Source organism: Prinia subflava, chromosome 4 (genome assembly GCF_021018805.1).
Source record: "Prinia subflava isolate CZ2003 ecotype Zambia chromosome 4, Cam_Psub_1.2, whole genome shotgun sequence".
Taxonomy (NCBI): Eukaryota; Metazoa; Chordata; class Aves; order Passeriformes; family Cisticolidae; genus Prinia; species Prinia subflava.
Genome location: NC_086250.1, coordinates 14,038 through 30,748, shown reverse-complemented (window position 1 = coordinate 30,748; position 16,711 = coordinate 14,038). Strand labels below are relative to the sequence as shown.

The 16,711-nt window shown below is 41.9% G+C and overlaps 1 protein-coding gene across 1 annotated transcript; it reads left to right on the top strand.

Moving 5' to 3' along the window:
• Window positions 1–983: 983 nt before the first annotated feature.
• LOC134549480 (mutS protein homolog 4-like) lies at window positions 984–12,168 on the top strand. Its single transcript, XM_063395022.1, has 10 exons — window positions 984–1,458; window positions 2,764–2,900; window positions 3,309–3,412; window positions 4,232–4,356; window positions 5,192–5,392; window positions 6,568–6,686; window positions 7,198–7,326; window positions 8,808–8,982; window positions 10,608–10,696; window positions 11,044–12,168. Exons 1-10 carry the CDS (start codon window positions 1,119–1,121, stop codon window positions 11,227–11,229), a joined length of 1,605 nt encoding a protein of 534 aa, XP_063251092.1. The 5' UTR covers window positions 984–1,118; the 3' UTR covers window positions 11,230–12,168.
• The last annotated feature ends 4,543 nt before the right edge of the window (window positions 12,169–16,711 follow it).

Here is a 16,711-nt window from a genome sequence, read left to right as displayed (position 1 = left end):
TACAATAGCCTATATATGATATCCAGAGATATGACTAGAAAAAAGACATGGTAATGATCACTATAAAACTAATGAATGTAAAGAAATCATGGAATAGAGCTTAAAACAGAGGGGGTTTTTTTGGTTTGAATTGGCTTGGTGGCAGGGGTTGTCTTTGAAGCGGTGGCCGGGTGTCTTTCGGGGCGTTTCTCTTAGGGGATTTCTGTGCACGTTCTCTTTGGGGGGTCCCTTTCTGCGTGTCCCCGACGGGCGGGGAGCCCCGGGCCGGGCCGCGGTGCTGCCGCCCTGTGGACACAGCGCGGTACTGCAGCTCTGCCCCGTGCCCGGCCCCAAGGGGCCCCGGGCTGGAAGCTGGTTCTTAGTGCCCGAGTGCAGTCACTGCCCGGGAGCTCCTGTTCGATTCCGCGCTCCCGGCCGTGTCCGTGCGATGGCCGGGCCGCCCGCGGGACTCGGCAGCAGGAAAACACCGAGCGCTGCGTGTTTAAAGGGAGCCGGCCCCGCTTGCCCGTGCGGCGCCTCGGCCCGGCCCGCGCCGCCCTCAGGGAGCCGAGCGGAGCTGCGGGAGCGCGGGGAGCGGCACCGAGTGCGGTTCGACCGTGCCGAGCTGTCCCGAAGAGCGGAATCTAAGCGACTGCATAGCCGAGCTGTGCCGGTTAGATCCGAGTGTAGCCGAAGAGCCGAAAACACCCGAGGATTTCCGAACAGCCGAAAAGAGCCGAGCATTGCCGAGATCGGCCGAGTTAAGCTGAAGGGCCGAAAATGGCCGAGTGCAACCGATAACAGCCGAACCCAACCGCGTTTAGCCGACTGGAACGGAGTCGAACCGAACAAGCCCCGCCGAACCTCGCCGAGTTCGCCCGGTTTGGACCCTATAGCCGCGGCCGAACCAAGGCTCTGCTGCAGGTGTATTCGAGACATCTTTCCTCTTTGTTTGACAGAAGGAAGAGGGAAAAAAAAAAAAAAAAAAAAAAGAGGAAGAAAAAACGGGAGCAGTTCCGGGGCGGTCCCGGGGCGGTCCCGGGGCGGTGTGCGCCGTCACTGCCGCCTTCTCGGCGGGCGATTCCAAGGCGCTGTCGGGCTCTCTGCCGGCCGGTCGGCGGGCGGGCGGCCGGGACGCGATGGCGCTGTGCCCGGAGCTGGAGCGCTCGCTGTCGCTGCTGCAGCCGGGCGCCGGCCGGGCCCGGCAGCAGCAGGAGCGGCGGGCGGACGCGGCCCCCACGCCCATGGTGTTCATGTGCGCCGGCTGCGGGCGCCCCGTGGGCGACACCCGCACCTGGGGTTCAGTGTCGAGGACAGCGGTCCCATCCTGCTGCGCAGTGAGTACCAGCGCTGCCACCCCCGTGCCGCCGCGGTCGCTGCCGCCGTGCCTCCTGCCCTGCCTCCCGCCGCAGCTGCGGCCGCCAGCGTCGCCGCGGACCCGGGGCGGAAGGGCTCCGAGCTCCCCGGAGAGTGCGGATGGTGAGGGCCGGGCCTGGCTGGACACAGTCCCGGGGGAGTCGGGGTTCCCGGCGCTGGGGACCGGCAAAGGGCCCGGAGCGCTCGTGTGGCCCGAGAGCCCCTGGAGCACTTATCTGGGGTGGGCTGTACAAGCCGCGTATGGCCTAAGGGAGAGGGATTTCTCACAAGGACATGTAGTGATGTACAAGGGAGGCAGCTTTAGATTAAATGTCGGGAAGAAATTTTTCCCTGCGAGGGTGGTGAGGCCGTGGTACAGGTTCCCCAGAGAAGCTGTGGCTGCCCCTGTGTCCCTGGAAGTGCCCAAGGCCAGGTTGGACGGGGCTTGGAACACCCTGGGATAGTGGAAGCTGTCCCTGCCCAGGGCCGGGGGTGGAATGGGGTGAGCTTGAAGGCCCCTTCCACAATTCAGCGATTCTGATGGTCTTGGTCTTGCTGAGGTTAGCCAGCCTGAGGAGCTGATGCAAATTCAGGCTAAAAGATGAGTGCTCATCATTTATACTGTGTAAAGCATGAATGAAAGGTTAAAAAAGTTCTAATGCATGATTTAAATTTTTTTTTATTTTTAAGAAAAGGGATGGGGAGAGGTGCCTCCTTTTATTTTCTTCTGAATAAATGTTATTCCTTGCTTGCAGCATGGTAGAAACCCTACTCTGCTCTGGCTCCGTTTCTGGATAAAAACTCAGTTTTATTTTAATAAAATTGAATAATTGTATGGTGATTCCTATATTCAAAGCTTTTTTAGTCCTTGTCCTCCTAAAGTGCAAAAAAGTTGAAGTAATAGAACAGAATTACTCCACCTAAAACATTCTGCATAAAACATGTAACTCTTTCGTTTAACTTCCTCATTTAAAATATCTGAGTTCTTTGTTCTTTATATTCTAAGCAGTCCTTATCTATCTGTGGATGAAGGTATTAAAAGTCAGAAAATACGAACAAAAGGAGTTTTGGCATGATGTGCATTATTTTGTTTTAGTAACCTTCCTGTTTATCATTCTGTCAAAATAGAAGAAAAAATTTCTTCTGAAACTGATTTCCTTTTTTCAGTATAAATTGTTGATTTCTAGCTAAAGTACCATCCTAGTTTAGTCTGTAGTTGGAAACATAAAAGAGCATCAGAAACTTTAGCACCTGTCTTTCTGTTTTATTCTAATCCCAGATTCATACATCATGAAAAATACAGATTTTGTATTTCTGAAACCTTCCATTAACAGTTTCCAACTTTGTACCAGCACAAGTGGGGAGTGAGGGGGAGGGGGGTACATGAATGTATACAATTTGGGTTAAATCTTTGTATGTGGTATGTAGGTATGATAACGCAACTTGCAGAAAAGTACAGCCTACCAATGAAAACAAGTTTCAGCTCTGCTCGTGGATTTTTTATCCAGATGAATGCTGATTGTTCAACATTACCTAATGGCCAGCTTCCTTCAGAATTTACAAAGGTATCTGCAGAAAATACGTTTTAGCATAACATATTTGTATACTTCATTTGTTATATGTAATACATTAATAATAAAGTATACATTATACAGTAAATAACAATAAAAATAATTTCAGTGAAGATATTTAAAAGTAAATGAAGTTTTAATTCGGATGTTTTTATAACTACTCTATATTCAGTTATATAATCAATAGTGTGTAAGTACATGCAATTATGTTTTGTGTAAGAATAAAGTTGCATATCTTGCTAATTGTTATCTTAAGTGAAATTTTCATAGAAAATTACATTGTAAAAATGAAACTGGGCATTGTTTTTTATTTCCCCATATGGTTCATAATTTGGTTTATAGAAGCTGGTTTTCCTTCTGATAATAAGGCAGGCTCTTATTACTGGTTTCAATTCCCCATAGATCACGAAAATGAAAAACACATACAGCTTCACTTCAGCTGATTTAATAAAAATGAATGAAAGATGTCAGGAGTCCCTGAGAGAAATCTATCACATGACCTATTTGTAAGACCTGTTAAAACTATTTAATATTTGCTAAGTATGTTCATTTTCTCCAGTTATCAGCTAATTATATGGGATTTTAAAGCTATCTTTCTTTTAAGTTATGGTTACTTACAGAAATAGTCTAAAGCAACACTGTTCAAGTGTACTCCTGAGACAAACAGAACCCATAAATTGTGTATTGTATTAAACATGATTGCAGATAGATTGGCATTTATTAATAGAAGTGGTCATCATATAAAATTTTAATGGGTGAATTATCTGTACAAAATGGCACAATGAATGCATTAGTTTTGCATCAGTAAAAATCAGATTTGTTAGTTTTAGTCAGTTCCTTATATTTAGAGTAGAAGTATTTCTGTATCTTGTCCTTGCGTGTGATCTTGTTCTCCTCTCTGATTCATAACTTAGTAAGTGTAAGGTTACCTGTCAGCTGAATGGAAATTCTTTCTAGCAACCATGTAGGGGTTTTTTAACATGTAAATCTAAGGGAATTAGAGTCACATTTCACATGTTAATAAAACATACTTGATCCCATAGCTACATTTTTAGTTCATTCTCTGTGTGAAGCTTTCATATGAGCTGTTGTATTTGAGGTATGTGTGTTGTGTCTGATGAGCAGAATGTTAGCTGAGATGATGGCACAAGATCTTTACTGCAAAGAAATTTATACATTTGCTCGCATCTGGGGGACATGATTGTGATTTATGAGTGACATTTTATCCTAATGTATACAGTATGAACATTATAGTTTCTTTATTTCTGTAAGTTGTATAAATTGAGGATGTGCTGTGCAACGGCTAAATCAGTGTCTTACTTCAGAATAGTGTGTAAACTACTGAATGAGATCTATGAACACATTCATTGCTTATACAAGCTGTCTGACATTGTGTCTTTGCTGGATATGCTGCTTTCGTTTGCCCACGCCTGCACTCTTTCTGATTATGGTAAGTTTCTTCTTTGATTCTGTTATGGGCCAGGTAAAGACCCTTCTGATGGAGAATAACCAGGCTGTTTTGTCTGGTTCCATTTCTTTTTCTGTATCTCAGTAGTCTTTAGGTGAGTGTCTCTGGTCTGTCTTTGCTAGTTTTATGCTGATGTTCTTTCTGCTTCCATTCATCCAAATTAAATTCTGTTAGTTAGGTGCCATAAGCCTTCCCAGTCGCTCTTGTCAAAATAAACAGTTTAAGCATATTCTGTTCAAAAGCGTGAAGTGTATGGACATTCTCGGTTTACACGTTTTTCTGTTCCATTAATGCTGGTAGATAAAGAGGAGCCATGTGTAATCGGTTCAGAAAATAACTGTATTCTGACAGAAATCCATAGAGAGAGTTCCAGCATCAAATAGACTTTTGTAGGCATGGTATATTCCCAAATAATCAATATGGTAGCATATAACAAAAATAGAAAGAATGCTACTTTCTTGTTTACCATGCAAATACAGGGTACATATGTGGAAGTAACAGGAGTCTACAACCCTTGTACTTTATAAAAATACTTTGGCTCTTTGTGGTTTTATTACTGGAGTCCAGCTCTACTTACTAGGGAACAAAACCACAGAATGTTAATTTAGAAATAAAGTTTTAGTTATGGGTTTCTTTCTGTAGTCTTGAATCATGAAAGCTTGAATGGTAATCAGAATCTGTACCTGAAAGTGGCTGGTAATTCGTCCCAAGAGCTCTGCTCTGGAAGAATTAACTTTATTTCAAAACATACTGGTTTAATAATGTAAAAGTTCCCACACTAACTCCTCAGTGTTTTACATCTTTTTTTCTCATTTAGTTCGTCCAGAATTTACCGATACTTTAGCAATCAAGCAGGGATGGCATCCCATTCTTGAAAAGATAGCTATGGAAAAACCTGTGTCTAACAACACATACCTGACAGAGGGCAACAATTTTGTCATTATTACAGGACCAAATATGAGTGGAAAATCAACATACCTGAAACAAATTGCTCTCTGTCAAATTATGGCACAGATTGGTGAGTAAGAGTATACAATATTAATCATCTTCTGCAGCACATTTCCCCCCGCCCCCTTCAAAATATTTATAAAGTTGAATGATTTAGCTTCCAGAATAACATTATGTCTAAATAAAATAATAACAGGTAGCCCATTTTCTTCTGTCAGCTCTTGTGTTGCTGACAGAGGCAACTGTAAGGTTTTTCATCTGCCATCAGAAACTTACTTATGTAAATCTTAAAGCCTTCCCAGTCTATCTTCAGAGGAGCACAGTTACCTGCCTTAGTTCTTTGGAGCACCATAACCCAATCTAGCACCTTCTGCTAGACTGATTGTGAGTGTCCTTCAAGTATGCTGGTCAGACGTGTGTTAGTCATCCAGAAGAAACACATGACCTTAAGCATGCCTAAATTACATAGAGAAACATGTTTCTAGACAAGTACAATGAATAGATAAATAATCAACTGCTTTAGATAAAAGTCGTATCAAATACTGCAAGGTTCTGTTACTAAAGTTATAAAAGGAAACCAACTATTTGTAAAGTCTGACTGAGACTCACTCCTTATGTTCAGGAATTCCTCATGACTTTTTTCTTGGAAGTTAGTCTGGTAGCAAAAGTCAACTCTATAGAATGAAGCTACTTAGCAGTGGAGTATAAAATTTATCCATCATGCATTTGTGGGTTCAGTCCCCAATAATTGCAAGTTCTTGAGGAATTGCTCTCAAAAACATGAGTTTAATATGAATAAAGCAAACTGGGAAGTTTTTGGCAAGAGGTTCCTGTTCTTTCCTATTCAGTAAAAGTTCTATGCTTTGAAGTCTTATAAGGGCAACGTAATCTTGATTTGGGGAAACTAATGTTTCTCGGGATTAGCAAACCAGTGGCCACAGAAATGTAAAACAATCCTAGAGTTCATTGTTTTTTTCTGTATCCCTTCAGACTGACCAACAGCTTCAGGCATATGATTTCTTACAGCTTTCACTGATAAGCTTTAATTATCCTATATCTATAATAACTTTTTTCTTTTCTTCTACCATAAATTAATGGTAGAATGTAATCTTACCAAACTTTATCAAGTAAGATGCATTTTCTGATGTGCACAAAAACCAAGTGTAAAAGTTTTTTTTTTCTCAGTGCCGTATTCAGGCAAATGTCCTAGTGATGAGAGAAACTTGTATTTTACTTGCTTTGTAGGTTCTTATGTCCCAGCAGAGTATTGTTCTTTTCGAATCGCAGAGCAGATTTTTACCAGAATAGGTATGGATGATGATATTGAAACAAATGCATCAACATTCATGAAGGAAATGAAAGAGGTATGAAATACAGCTGTCCAAGTCCAAGGCCCATTTTTACTGTTAAGCTAATAGAAATGGTACTAGTGTATTTCCACTGAGAAAGTGTACTTTGAAAAATAGTCAAAAATTCAGCCTTCACCCCTTTTATGATAAACCGTAGAAACCCAGGCATCTCTTAAATAGAAAGATATTCCAGTCTGAGTAAAAAATCAGTGCTTTGTTGGATAGTACTTGGTAACATTTTTGGGTTTGCTTAAACTTTAAGTTGTCATTTGTAGAGGCCTGAGCTCTCTGAATTTCCACTCACAAACTGATACCATTTTGAGGGTAAGTTCAGTGGAAAAGAGAGTGCTGTAGTGTGAGTCTGCTTGATTAGAATTGACAGCTGTTTAAAAGCTTTGAAAAGGTAAAATTGCTGTATCTCAAGAGATTTTTTAAAAATTTCTGCATTATGTTCCATCTGAATAACAAAAAAAATCCTTTTTAAATAAAACACATAAGAATGATAACACTGTGAATATTTTTCTAGATAACGTACATCATACAAAATGCTAATGATAAATCTCTCATCATTATTGATGAACTTGGCAGAGGTACCAGTGCCGAAGAAGGTATTGGCATTTGTTATGCTGCCTGTGAATATCTGTTGAACTTAAAGGTAATTCTGTTTAATTCTGTTTTGAAACAAATTTAAGCCTTGTTTTGTCATCCTGAAAGTATATACAGTATTTTCTCATAATTTAACATTTGCAAAGATTTCTTGGCTAAATATGGTATTTTTCATAACCGGTGCATAGTAAGAATTACAGTGATAGAGGAAACTTGAGGACATAAGCTGCAGTTCTGTTCACTTGTTGTGGTTTAACCCGTCGGCTGCTAAACACCACCCAGCTGCTTGCTTGGTCCCCATACTGCTGTGGGGGAGAGATCAGCAAGGTAAAAATACAAGAACTTGTGGGCTGAGATAAAGACAGTTTAGTAAGTAAAGAGAACCATATGCAGAAGCAAAATAAGGAATTCATTCACTGCTTCCTATTGGCAGGCAGATGTTCAGTTGTTTCCTGCAATGCCGTGTTTCCTCACAATGACTGTTACCACAACGCTGAATGTCCCTCCTTCCTCCTCTTTCCTCACAGTTTTTATTGTGGTGGTGTAGTATGGTGTGAGATATCCCTGGGGTCAGTTTGGGTCAGCCATCCGGGCTGTGTCCCTTCCCAGGTCCATGAACACCCCCAGCCTGCTTGCTGGGAGGAGCAGAACAGCCTTTGGTGCTGTGCGAATGCTGCTCTGCAGTGGCTAAAACATGTGTGAGTTATCAGTACTGTCTTGGTCACAAATCCAAAACAACATAACACAAGCTGCTATGAAGAGAATTAACTCCAGTCCATCTAAAACCAGTACACTGATCACAATATCTTTCCAACTTGCAAGCTTGTAATTCTGTCTAGAAAGAGAATAATCCAGTCTTTAGTTTAATTTTGCTTTTAGTTTGGTTTTAGTTTTGCTTTATCCTTGAATATTAAAAGTGAACCTCTCTACCTGGTGGTTACTTTTCAAAGTACAGTGGTAGTTCTGCACAACTTATGAATTGGTCACAGAGGTTATAAAGTTGTTTAGAAAACTGGAAGATAATTTTAGATGAAACCCAAATTTCACATCTGTTGCTAGTTATGGGATCAACCTCAGATGGCTGTTACATACCTTTTGAGTGTGCAGGTGTTTGTTTCTCCTCAGAGTTTATTCAGCATCCTTTTGTGGGTTTTTTGGTTTGAAAAGCTCAGATACTTTCTGGCACTTGTACTTTTGATAAAGAATTCCTTGAGAGAATTAAACAACCGTTTGACAGTCATTCCAATCCACACCAGTCAGATTTTGTAATCATCATGGTTTTTCTTTTGTTTCTGATACTTTTTTCCTTCTATTTAGAAATGAACAGGAGAAACAGTTGGAAAAGGTGTACTTGCCAGTGGTAGAATGCATCACTGAAGGATTTTAATTTGCTTTAGTAATGTAAAGACAGCTTTTCGATGTTTTGGAGAAAACCTGGACATCTATGAGATTATTTAATTTTTCTTATTTATTATAATTTATTTCTGGATCGTTGCCAAAATAAATTTTCTTTCTTGTTTCCTTATGTAGGCATTTACACTGTTTGCTACACATTTCCTGGAACTATGTCATATAGACGCTTTATATCCTAACGTGGAAAACTACCATTTTGAAGTGCAACATGTGAGAAGCAGTGCTGGAAATAAGGAGAAAATTGCTTACACTTACACACTTTCTAAGGGATACACAGAGGAAAAGAACTATGGTAATGGATTCCACTGTGACTTACAGTTGGCAAAAGTTGCACAAGATATTATTTAAGTTATTAGGCATCTAACATTATTTTTTCTGATGACAGATTTCCCCTGAGTTTGTGTCTCTCAGAGAGATACAGGGATCTCCAGATCTATAATTTATTCCAAATAATTGTGTGTTTTAAGTAACCATGTAGTTAGATAGTAGTTTCGGGTAGTATGAAGAACTTATATGATATTTGGTTGTGAAAAAAACATCTTACTGATGTTAGTATCTCCCTGGTTCATGTCTGTTTGAATGAGTTGAGTCTGAGCATATGCTACTTGAGTTCATTTAATCTGCACTTAGGGAAGTGAATGAATGTGCTGGAGAGATTTAAAGATGTGTCTGTCATAAGCAGTGATATGACTGGTTAACAGCAGATTGGCCCTTTTTGATTAGCAAAAAGGAAGCAAGTTTCTTTAAAAAAGGAGAGGAATTTTATGGAATATTAGGCTAAGACAATTTTGAGCGGGTCTGCAAAAGCATCAGTGTTCTCTGAAAAGTGGATTTACTTTTCTTTCAACTATAGAATAAATTATAGTGTAGATTGTACAGATTGATTACTTGTGGGTCCAGAAAGAAGAAAAGAGTGAGTGACAAAGATTTAAAGAAATCTGTATGTTTCCAAATACTAAATTTGAATGTTGATTCCTTGATTTAGGTAATATTTAATCAAGAGGAAATCAGCTGCACATGACTTTTGCAAGCTATTGTTAACCTAAGACTAGAAATTATTCCAGTTAAACTTCAAGTAATAGGACTTAAAACTTTTCTTGATCAGAATTTTAGAGTAAGTTAAACTTTGATGCCACAAGCGCAGTTTTAGATGCTATGCCACCCCTAACTCCGAAGAATCGTATGTTTAGAGAGTAATCTCTGAGAGCAGGAGACCTTTAGAAACTCAGTGTTCATGTCTTGGCTTTACCTTACTTGAGCAACATTCTAAGAAAGGGTACAAGGGCTCTTCATGACCCTTTTTCATTTTTGAACCTGCTGTATTAAACCACCCAATGAACCAAAGACTTTCCTGGGGTACAAACAAAGGAAAAAGTTAAAAAATCATGTTAGGGCAGGAAAAATATCTATTTCTTACCTTGAGTATCTGGAAGTTTGGCTGTTGGCAGCAAAGAGGTTGAAAAATGGCATTCATGTCTACTAGACGTCTGGATATAATTGAGAGTGCAGTTAGCAAAACCTCTGTATTTTCTGTCAAATTAAAAAACCGAACGGAGAAAGCTGTAAACACCATGGTGCCATTTTTTTTTCCTTTTAACCTCCTAATAGGTCTCATTCTACCCATTTACAGTATTACCAGCAGTAACTTGATGTTGAGGTGTATTTCAAAGATAGTATTAAAACAAAGGTGACGTCTTAGTTCATAACTCTCCAAACCTTATTGTTTATTAACCAAAAAAATTCGAAAACAAACATAAACAAAACAACACACAAAGAAAAACAATACCAATATTATTTTAGTAAAAGTTAAATCTTTATCCCTTAGAAAAACTGGTGAAGTTAATTCTGGAAGACATAAAATGGAAGGTAAGGATAAAAATTACATTAAAAATCCTGATTTGTGTTTTATATGTTTAGGACTAAAAGCTGCAGAAGTGTCCTCCCTACCATCATCCATAATTTTGGATGCAAAGGAAATTACAAATCACATTGCAAAACAAATTTTGGTACGTAGTAGAAAATTATAATGCTGTATTTTACAGTTTCTATACAACTCAAATGTATTTCCAGTTTCTGTAAGGATACAGGATAAGCACTGCCTTTGTTTTAGTGAAAACAGTTTTCATTAAACTTAGTATTTCTGGAACCAGTTCTGAAAGTCCCTGTTATACTGAAGGTCCCTGTTAGCTGACAACCCAAGTGACCCTTAGGGTAAAGGAGTATTGGATGTAATGTTCGTATGCAGCCCAAGAACTGTGAGATCAAAAACAGGTAAAAAATAGGTAATACTGGTATTTTTATAATGGAACATAATTTATTTCATATTTTAATGTATGTATATTTTTAAGAACAGCACAGGCAGAAAAGCACTCCTGAGATGATGAAACAGAGAGCTGCATACCAGTTAGCAATGAGAGTGGTTCAGACTGCCAGAAATTCTCGACTGGACCCTGACAGTTTGCGTGTATATTTGAAAGCCCTGAAGAAAAAGTATGAAGCCAGTTGTCCTACACCTGGAAAAAATTATGAGCAACAGTAATGTATAACATAGACTGTTGTTCTAACTTTTATGACTGCAAGATGATGCTGGTTTTCCCCAAAGTATTAGTACTGTCTTTTCACGTCGTGTTATGTTTTTAATTCTTAGTCTAAATTACACTCAGTAATGGAAGACCATATCCTTTATGGGTTCCCTCTCTTCTCTGACATACCTGGAAGAAAAGCATTTGCCTTCTATGAGGAACACAATTCTTTTTGACAGTAAATTGTATCATTTCCATCATTTTAGAGCAGCATTGAGAGGAGAGGGAAGGACTGGGGCAGAATACTAAGGAACTCAGAATTTCAGGCATGACCCAAAAGAAAGCTGAGACTGCAAAAAGGGAAAACTGTGTCCAAATTGCCTCGAAGCAGTTTTTGCTGTCTGTTCTTATTCCTGTTTTATTCTCGACGCTCCCTGTGCCATTGTTTCCCACTGGATCCTTGTGTCTCGTTCCCTGTGCCTGTTCCTATTTTATCCCTCTCTGCCATGTTGCGCATCCGCTTTGTTTCGATTTTTAAAATCGTTTTCATCCTGCACCCTGTTCTTCCTTTTCTTCCTATGTCCTCTCTGCTCCCACTCCCTCTTTCTGCCTCTCATCGTCCGTCCCTGGTGCTCCCATCCCACGACTGGATGGGTCCATGAGCGCAGATCGGGATGCCGGTGCTGCAGCCTCCCGGGGGCAGCAGCAGCAGCGTCGTGGGGAAGGGAGGAACCACCTGCTGCCACCGGCCCGAGCGCAGGAGTGGAGCCTGAGCCAGAGCCGTGGCAGCGTCCCTGGCCCGTGCCGTGGGGCGGCTGGTGGCCCGCCACAGCGGGGCTGGAGAGGAACTTCAGCCCTTCTGGGGGCTTCCTCCCTTTCTTGTTGCAGCAGAATCCCTTTTTGGGGGGATGTACGTGTGGAAAGGGCTGGAATAAAGTGCCGTGCTGCTGTCCCAAGCAGCTTGACTCATTCTGTGCTTTCTTTGGGGGGGTGAGGAAAAAAGGCTGAAGGGGAGGGGGTGGAGACTTGGGGACTCTGATGTCTTTTGGGGCAGTATTTGGTGCTCTCTAAGAGAGGGAGCCACGCTGCAATGGAGAAGCCAGTGAGTGCGGAATGAGGAGGGGTCGTGCTGGGTGCCCTCTCCCAGAGGATCCCAAAGCTGCCAGAAAATTTACAGGGAGGGGTGGGTGTAGAATACTAAAACCTGTCAAGTTTTTTTGTTTCATAGGTATTGCCAAAGAATAGGAATTAATCGCTAAATTCATTTGGAAAGAAACCCTCTCTCTATCCACTCTATTGTATACAGGAATGTAGGAAACTCTGACTAAACATTAGTAGTAGTTTTGAAAATATTGCCATAACATTTTTATCTAGGAATGAACCAATCAAGTGCCTGAAACCATAAGAACAGATGCTTAGGCTGTGAAGGGAATAGAGAGGGCTCTCTGGCAACCTTTGCCTCTGCTCTCTGCCTGCCCCCAAAGTGCGTTGCAGCCCCAGAAGAGACTGCAGCCACAGGTATTAGCAGTGACGGTGAGGAGGGGGCGGCTCCTGCCGGGGCTGCTTTAAGAGGGGGTTGTCTCAACTCACTTTGGCATGGAGCTGCTGGAAGAGAGAGGCTTATGGTGGGCTCCCGGGGCTGTCTCATGGAGCAACAGTGAGAGCCTCTCCTTGGGTCTGGGGGAGCAGCTGGATGCACTTGGGTGTGGGGCATTGCTTGAAGGAGATGATGGGGGCCAAACCTTTGTGCTAGACAGGGCAGCAGCAGCTGAGCCAGTGTGGGTTTGCGATTGAGAGGGGGATCTTCTCCTTTTAAGTTTCGTGTTGGAAATCCCTCCCCGGTGCCCCCAGAAAAAGATGGGGGTTATGAGAACCAAAGGAGTTTAAATAGAGGGAAGAAACTCCTCTTCTGGTATCGTGTGTTTAAAGTGGGGGGCATCTCCACTCACCTGGGATCTTAAGGGTATTGGTTGAAGGAAAACTTGGCTTTTCTAGGGTGTTAAGGGTATCAGTTGACAGGGAATCCCTGTGTTCTATTTTAAATGGAAGGGGGAAAATATTGTTGTATTTGGGGTTTGAACTGAGGGTTAACCCCTGTTGGAGTCCAGGATATTCCTCTGGCCACCCTGGAGGATTTGAAGGCTGTACAGGAGGGTTTGGAGACTGTACAGGGGGGTCTGGGATCTGTACAGGGGGGTCAGTTAGACCCACACAGATCCCAGGAGGACACTGACTCTGATAGCTGTCCATGGGAGTGAACACTCACATGCAGGAAGAATCACAAATGCTAAGAATTTAAAATAAGTAGTGGATGGTTTATTATAGAATATAAATATAGAAATTAGGATTCTTAGTATATGGGGCTGAAGAGGCAAGATGGAGGAATTGGGGAGTGGTCCCTTGTCCTCCTTGTTCTTATTCTCGTCCCCCATCTTGTGCTGAGTTGGGTTTTAGAGATTGGCTTAGAGTAGAACTGACATGTTAGTAAAGGTAGTAGGTATTGGTAAAATTTTGTAAATAAAAAATACGTCTCGGACAGTGGTTGGGTTGAAGATACTGTACTTAAGGTGCAGGGCTCTCTGACCTGGGGTGGTCCAGCCGCGTGTCTTGCTTTGCTGGGGACGCCTTGCAAAGCTGGACAAGAACTGATAGATAATTAAGAATAAACAGCTTGATAACACAAACTGCTGGACTCAACTTGTCGTCTCTGGCTTCGGTGTGAAACACCCAGGGCGAAGAGAAGACTGAAAACCTTATTACCTCTGGGAACAGCAACCCAGGGGAAACTCCCAGGGGACAGCAACCTTGGGGGAACCCTTAGTACCTTGGAGGCCAGCAACCCCAAGGAGAATCTCAGGGAAACAACAACCCAGAGAAACCCCCCCCCCCGCTTTTTTTATCATGCTAAGGTCTAAAGTGGGTGCAAAGCCCTGTTGTTGTTCTTTTTAAAGGGTTTGAATTGAGGTAAAAATCTCCCTTTTCCCATCATTGGAGAGATTTAATTTGAGGAAACAAGCTCCTTTTCTGTTCTTGTCGGGGATTAAATTGAAGAGGAGAATACATTTATTTGCCATTGTATTGGTTTAGGGTGAGGTGAGTACTTGCTGTTGCCTCAGTTTCAGGGCTTAAATTGAAGGAAAGCTCAGCTTTGGCAGCATTTGAAGGGTTTAAATCGGGCCGTGCTGAGCCAGGCGAGCCGTGCGGAGCCAAGCGAGCCGAGCCGGGCCGTGCCGGGCCGGCGGGCGGGAGCCGCGGCTCGGAGCTCTCTGCCCGGCCCGGCGCTCCCCGCCCAGCGCGGGGCCGCCCCTGCCCGCCGGGGGAGGAGCGCGATCGTTTCAGGAGGAGCAGCGGTTCTGGCAAACAAATGGGATGCTCGTTTAAAAAAGTAAAAAAATGGTTTCTTTGTGTTAGACAATATAGTCGAGAGAGAACTCGGGGGAGGATGATAGAGGATACCGTATTCTAATATCATTTTAGGGCATTTTGTATTTTCTTTTGTAGCATCAGCTTAATGCTCAAAATCATATATTATAAACAAAAATATGCACTTATATATAGGTACAGTTAAATGTAGAGAATATAAATGGCTATGCTATTTCCTAAATGAAGATATATATGTGGTTTTCATATAATATTACATTCTTTGGTGCTATGTAGTGTTTTGTTTTATTTTTTGGTATTTATTTTGTGTCATTTGGGTTTGGAGAGAAGATGGATTTGTTTGTATTTGAGGTAGAATTAAGTTAAGTAGCTTTTTAAAATAGACTTCTGAAAGGTATTATTGGGATTTTGTTTTTGTTTATTGTATGTAAGGGTTCAGATTGGTAAGGCCAGCTTGCCTGGTGGAGCTTTGGGTGTTTTGTTAGATGCAGTTTTTAATTTTTAAAATTTTTTTCTGTTTAGTGGCTTTAAGGTGGTTTTTAATAATTTACTGTGTACTTTTATTTTGTATGTAGATGTTATAAGGGATGTGGTCTATTTTTTCTTTCTATTTTTTTTATTTTAATTTTTCCTTTGTAAATTTTTCCTTTGTAAATTTTACCTTTTTCTTCACATTTCCTTTTTCTTCACGTTTCCTTTTTCTTCACTTTTCCTTTTATTTTTCTTTTTGTGTCTTACTTGAAATTTTATTTCAAAATTTTTTTTTTCATGTTTTCTTTGTGCCCCTTTTTTTTTCATTACTTATTTATAGCCCAAGTATGTGGAAGTTTGGCTGGTGAGAGCAGAGGAGGTGACAAATGAAATCCATGTCCACTGCAAGTCTGGATAGAATTGAGAGTGCAGCTAGAGAAACCTCTGTATTTTCTGCTAAATTAGAAATCCTGAACAGAGAAAGCTCTGAAGACCAAAATGCCTTCTTTTTTTTTTTTTTTTTTTTTCCTTTTTTACCCCCTAACAATTCTCATTGTAGACATTTACAGGATCAGCAGCAGTAACTTGAAGTCGAGGTGTATTTCACAGGTAGCAAGAAAACAAAGTAGACTTTTGATTTTGTAGCTCTCATTGTTTAGTAACAAAGAAATCCAAAACAAAACAAATAATATTATTAAAAAACCCACCCTAAATAACAGAGAAAGAGAAAATAGACCAATATTATTTTAATTTCAAACCACTTTCCCCCTTAGAAAACCAGGCTAATGTAATTCTGCTTAATTGTGGTGCTGACGTGTTAGGTTAATGAATTAGCAGAGTTTTAAACATACAGAAATAGACACGAATTTTGAAAAATAAGTACAGAAATATAAAAATATGAATAGATATAATAACAGCAGAAATATAAATATGAAAAATGATATCATGAATAGACATAAATACAATCTATAATATTTCTCATTACTTATATTATATACAGTAGTCTATATATTATATCCATAGATATGACTAGAAAAAAGACAGGGTAATGATCAATATAAAACTAATGAATGTAAAGAAATCATGGAATAGAGCTTAAAACAGAGGGGGTTTTTTTGGTTTGAATTGGCTTGGTGGCAGGGGTTGTCTTTGAAGCGGTGGCCGGGTGTCTTTCGGGGCGTTTCTCTTAGGGGATTTCTGTGCACGTTCTCTTTGGGGGGTCCCTTTCTGCGTGTCCCCGACGGGCGGGGAGCCCCGGGCCGGGCCGCGGTGCTGCCGCCCTGTGGACACAGCGCGGTACTGCAGCTCTGCCCCGTGCCCGGCCCCAAGGGGCCCCGGGCTGGAAGCTGGTTCTTAGTGCCCGAGTGCAGTCACTGCCCGGGAGCTCCTGTTCGATTCCGCGCTCCCGGCCGTGTCCGTGCGATGGCCGGGCCGCCCGCGGGACTCGGCAGCAGGAAAACACCGAGCGCTGCGTGTTTAAAGGGAGCCGGCCCCGCTTGCCCGTGCGACGCCTCGGCCCGGCCCGCGCCGCCCTCAGGGAGCCGAGCGGAGCTGCGGGAGCGCGGGGAGCGGCACCGAGTGCGGTTCGACCGTGTCGAGCTGTCCCGAAGAGCGGAATCTAAGGCACTGCATCCAGTAATAGCCGAG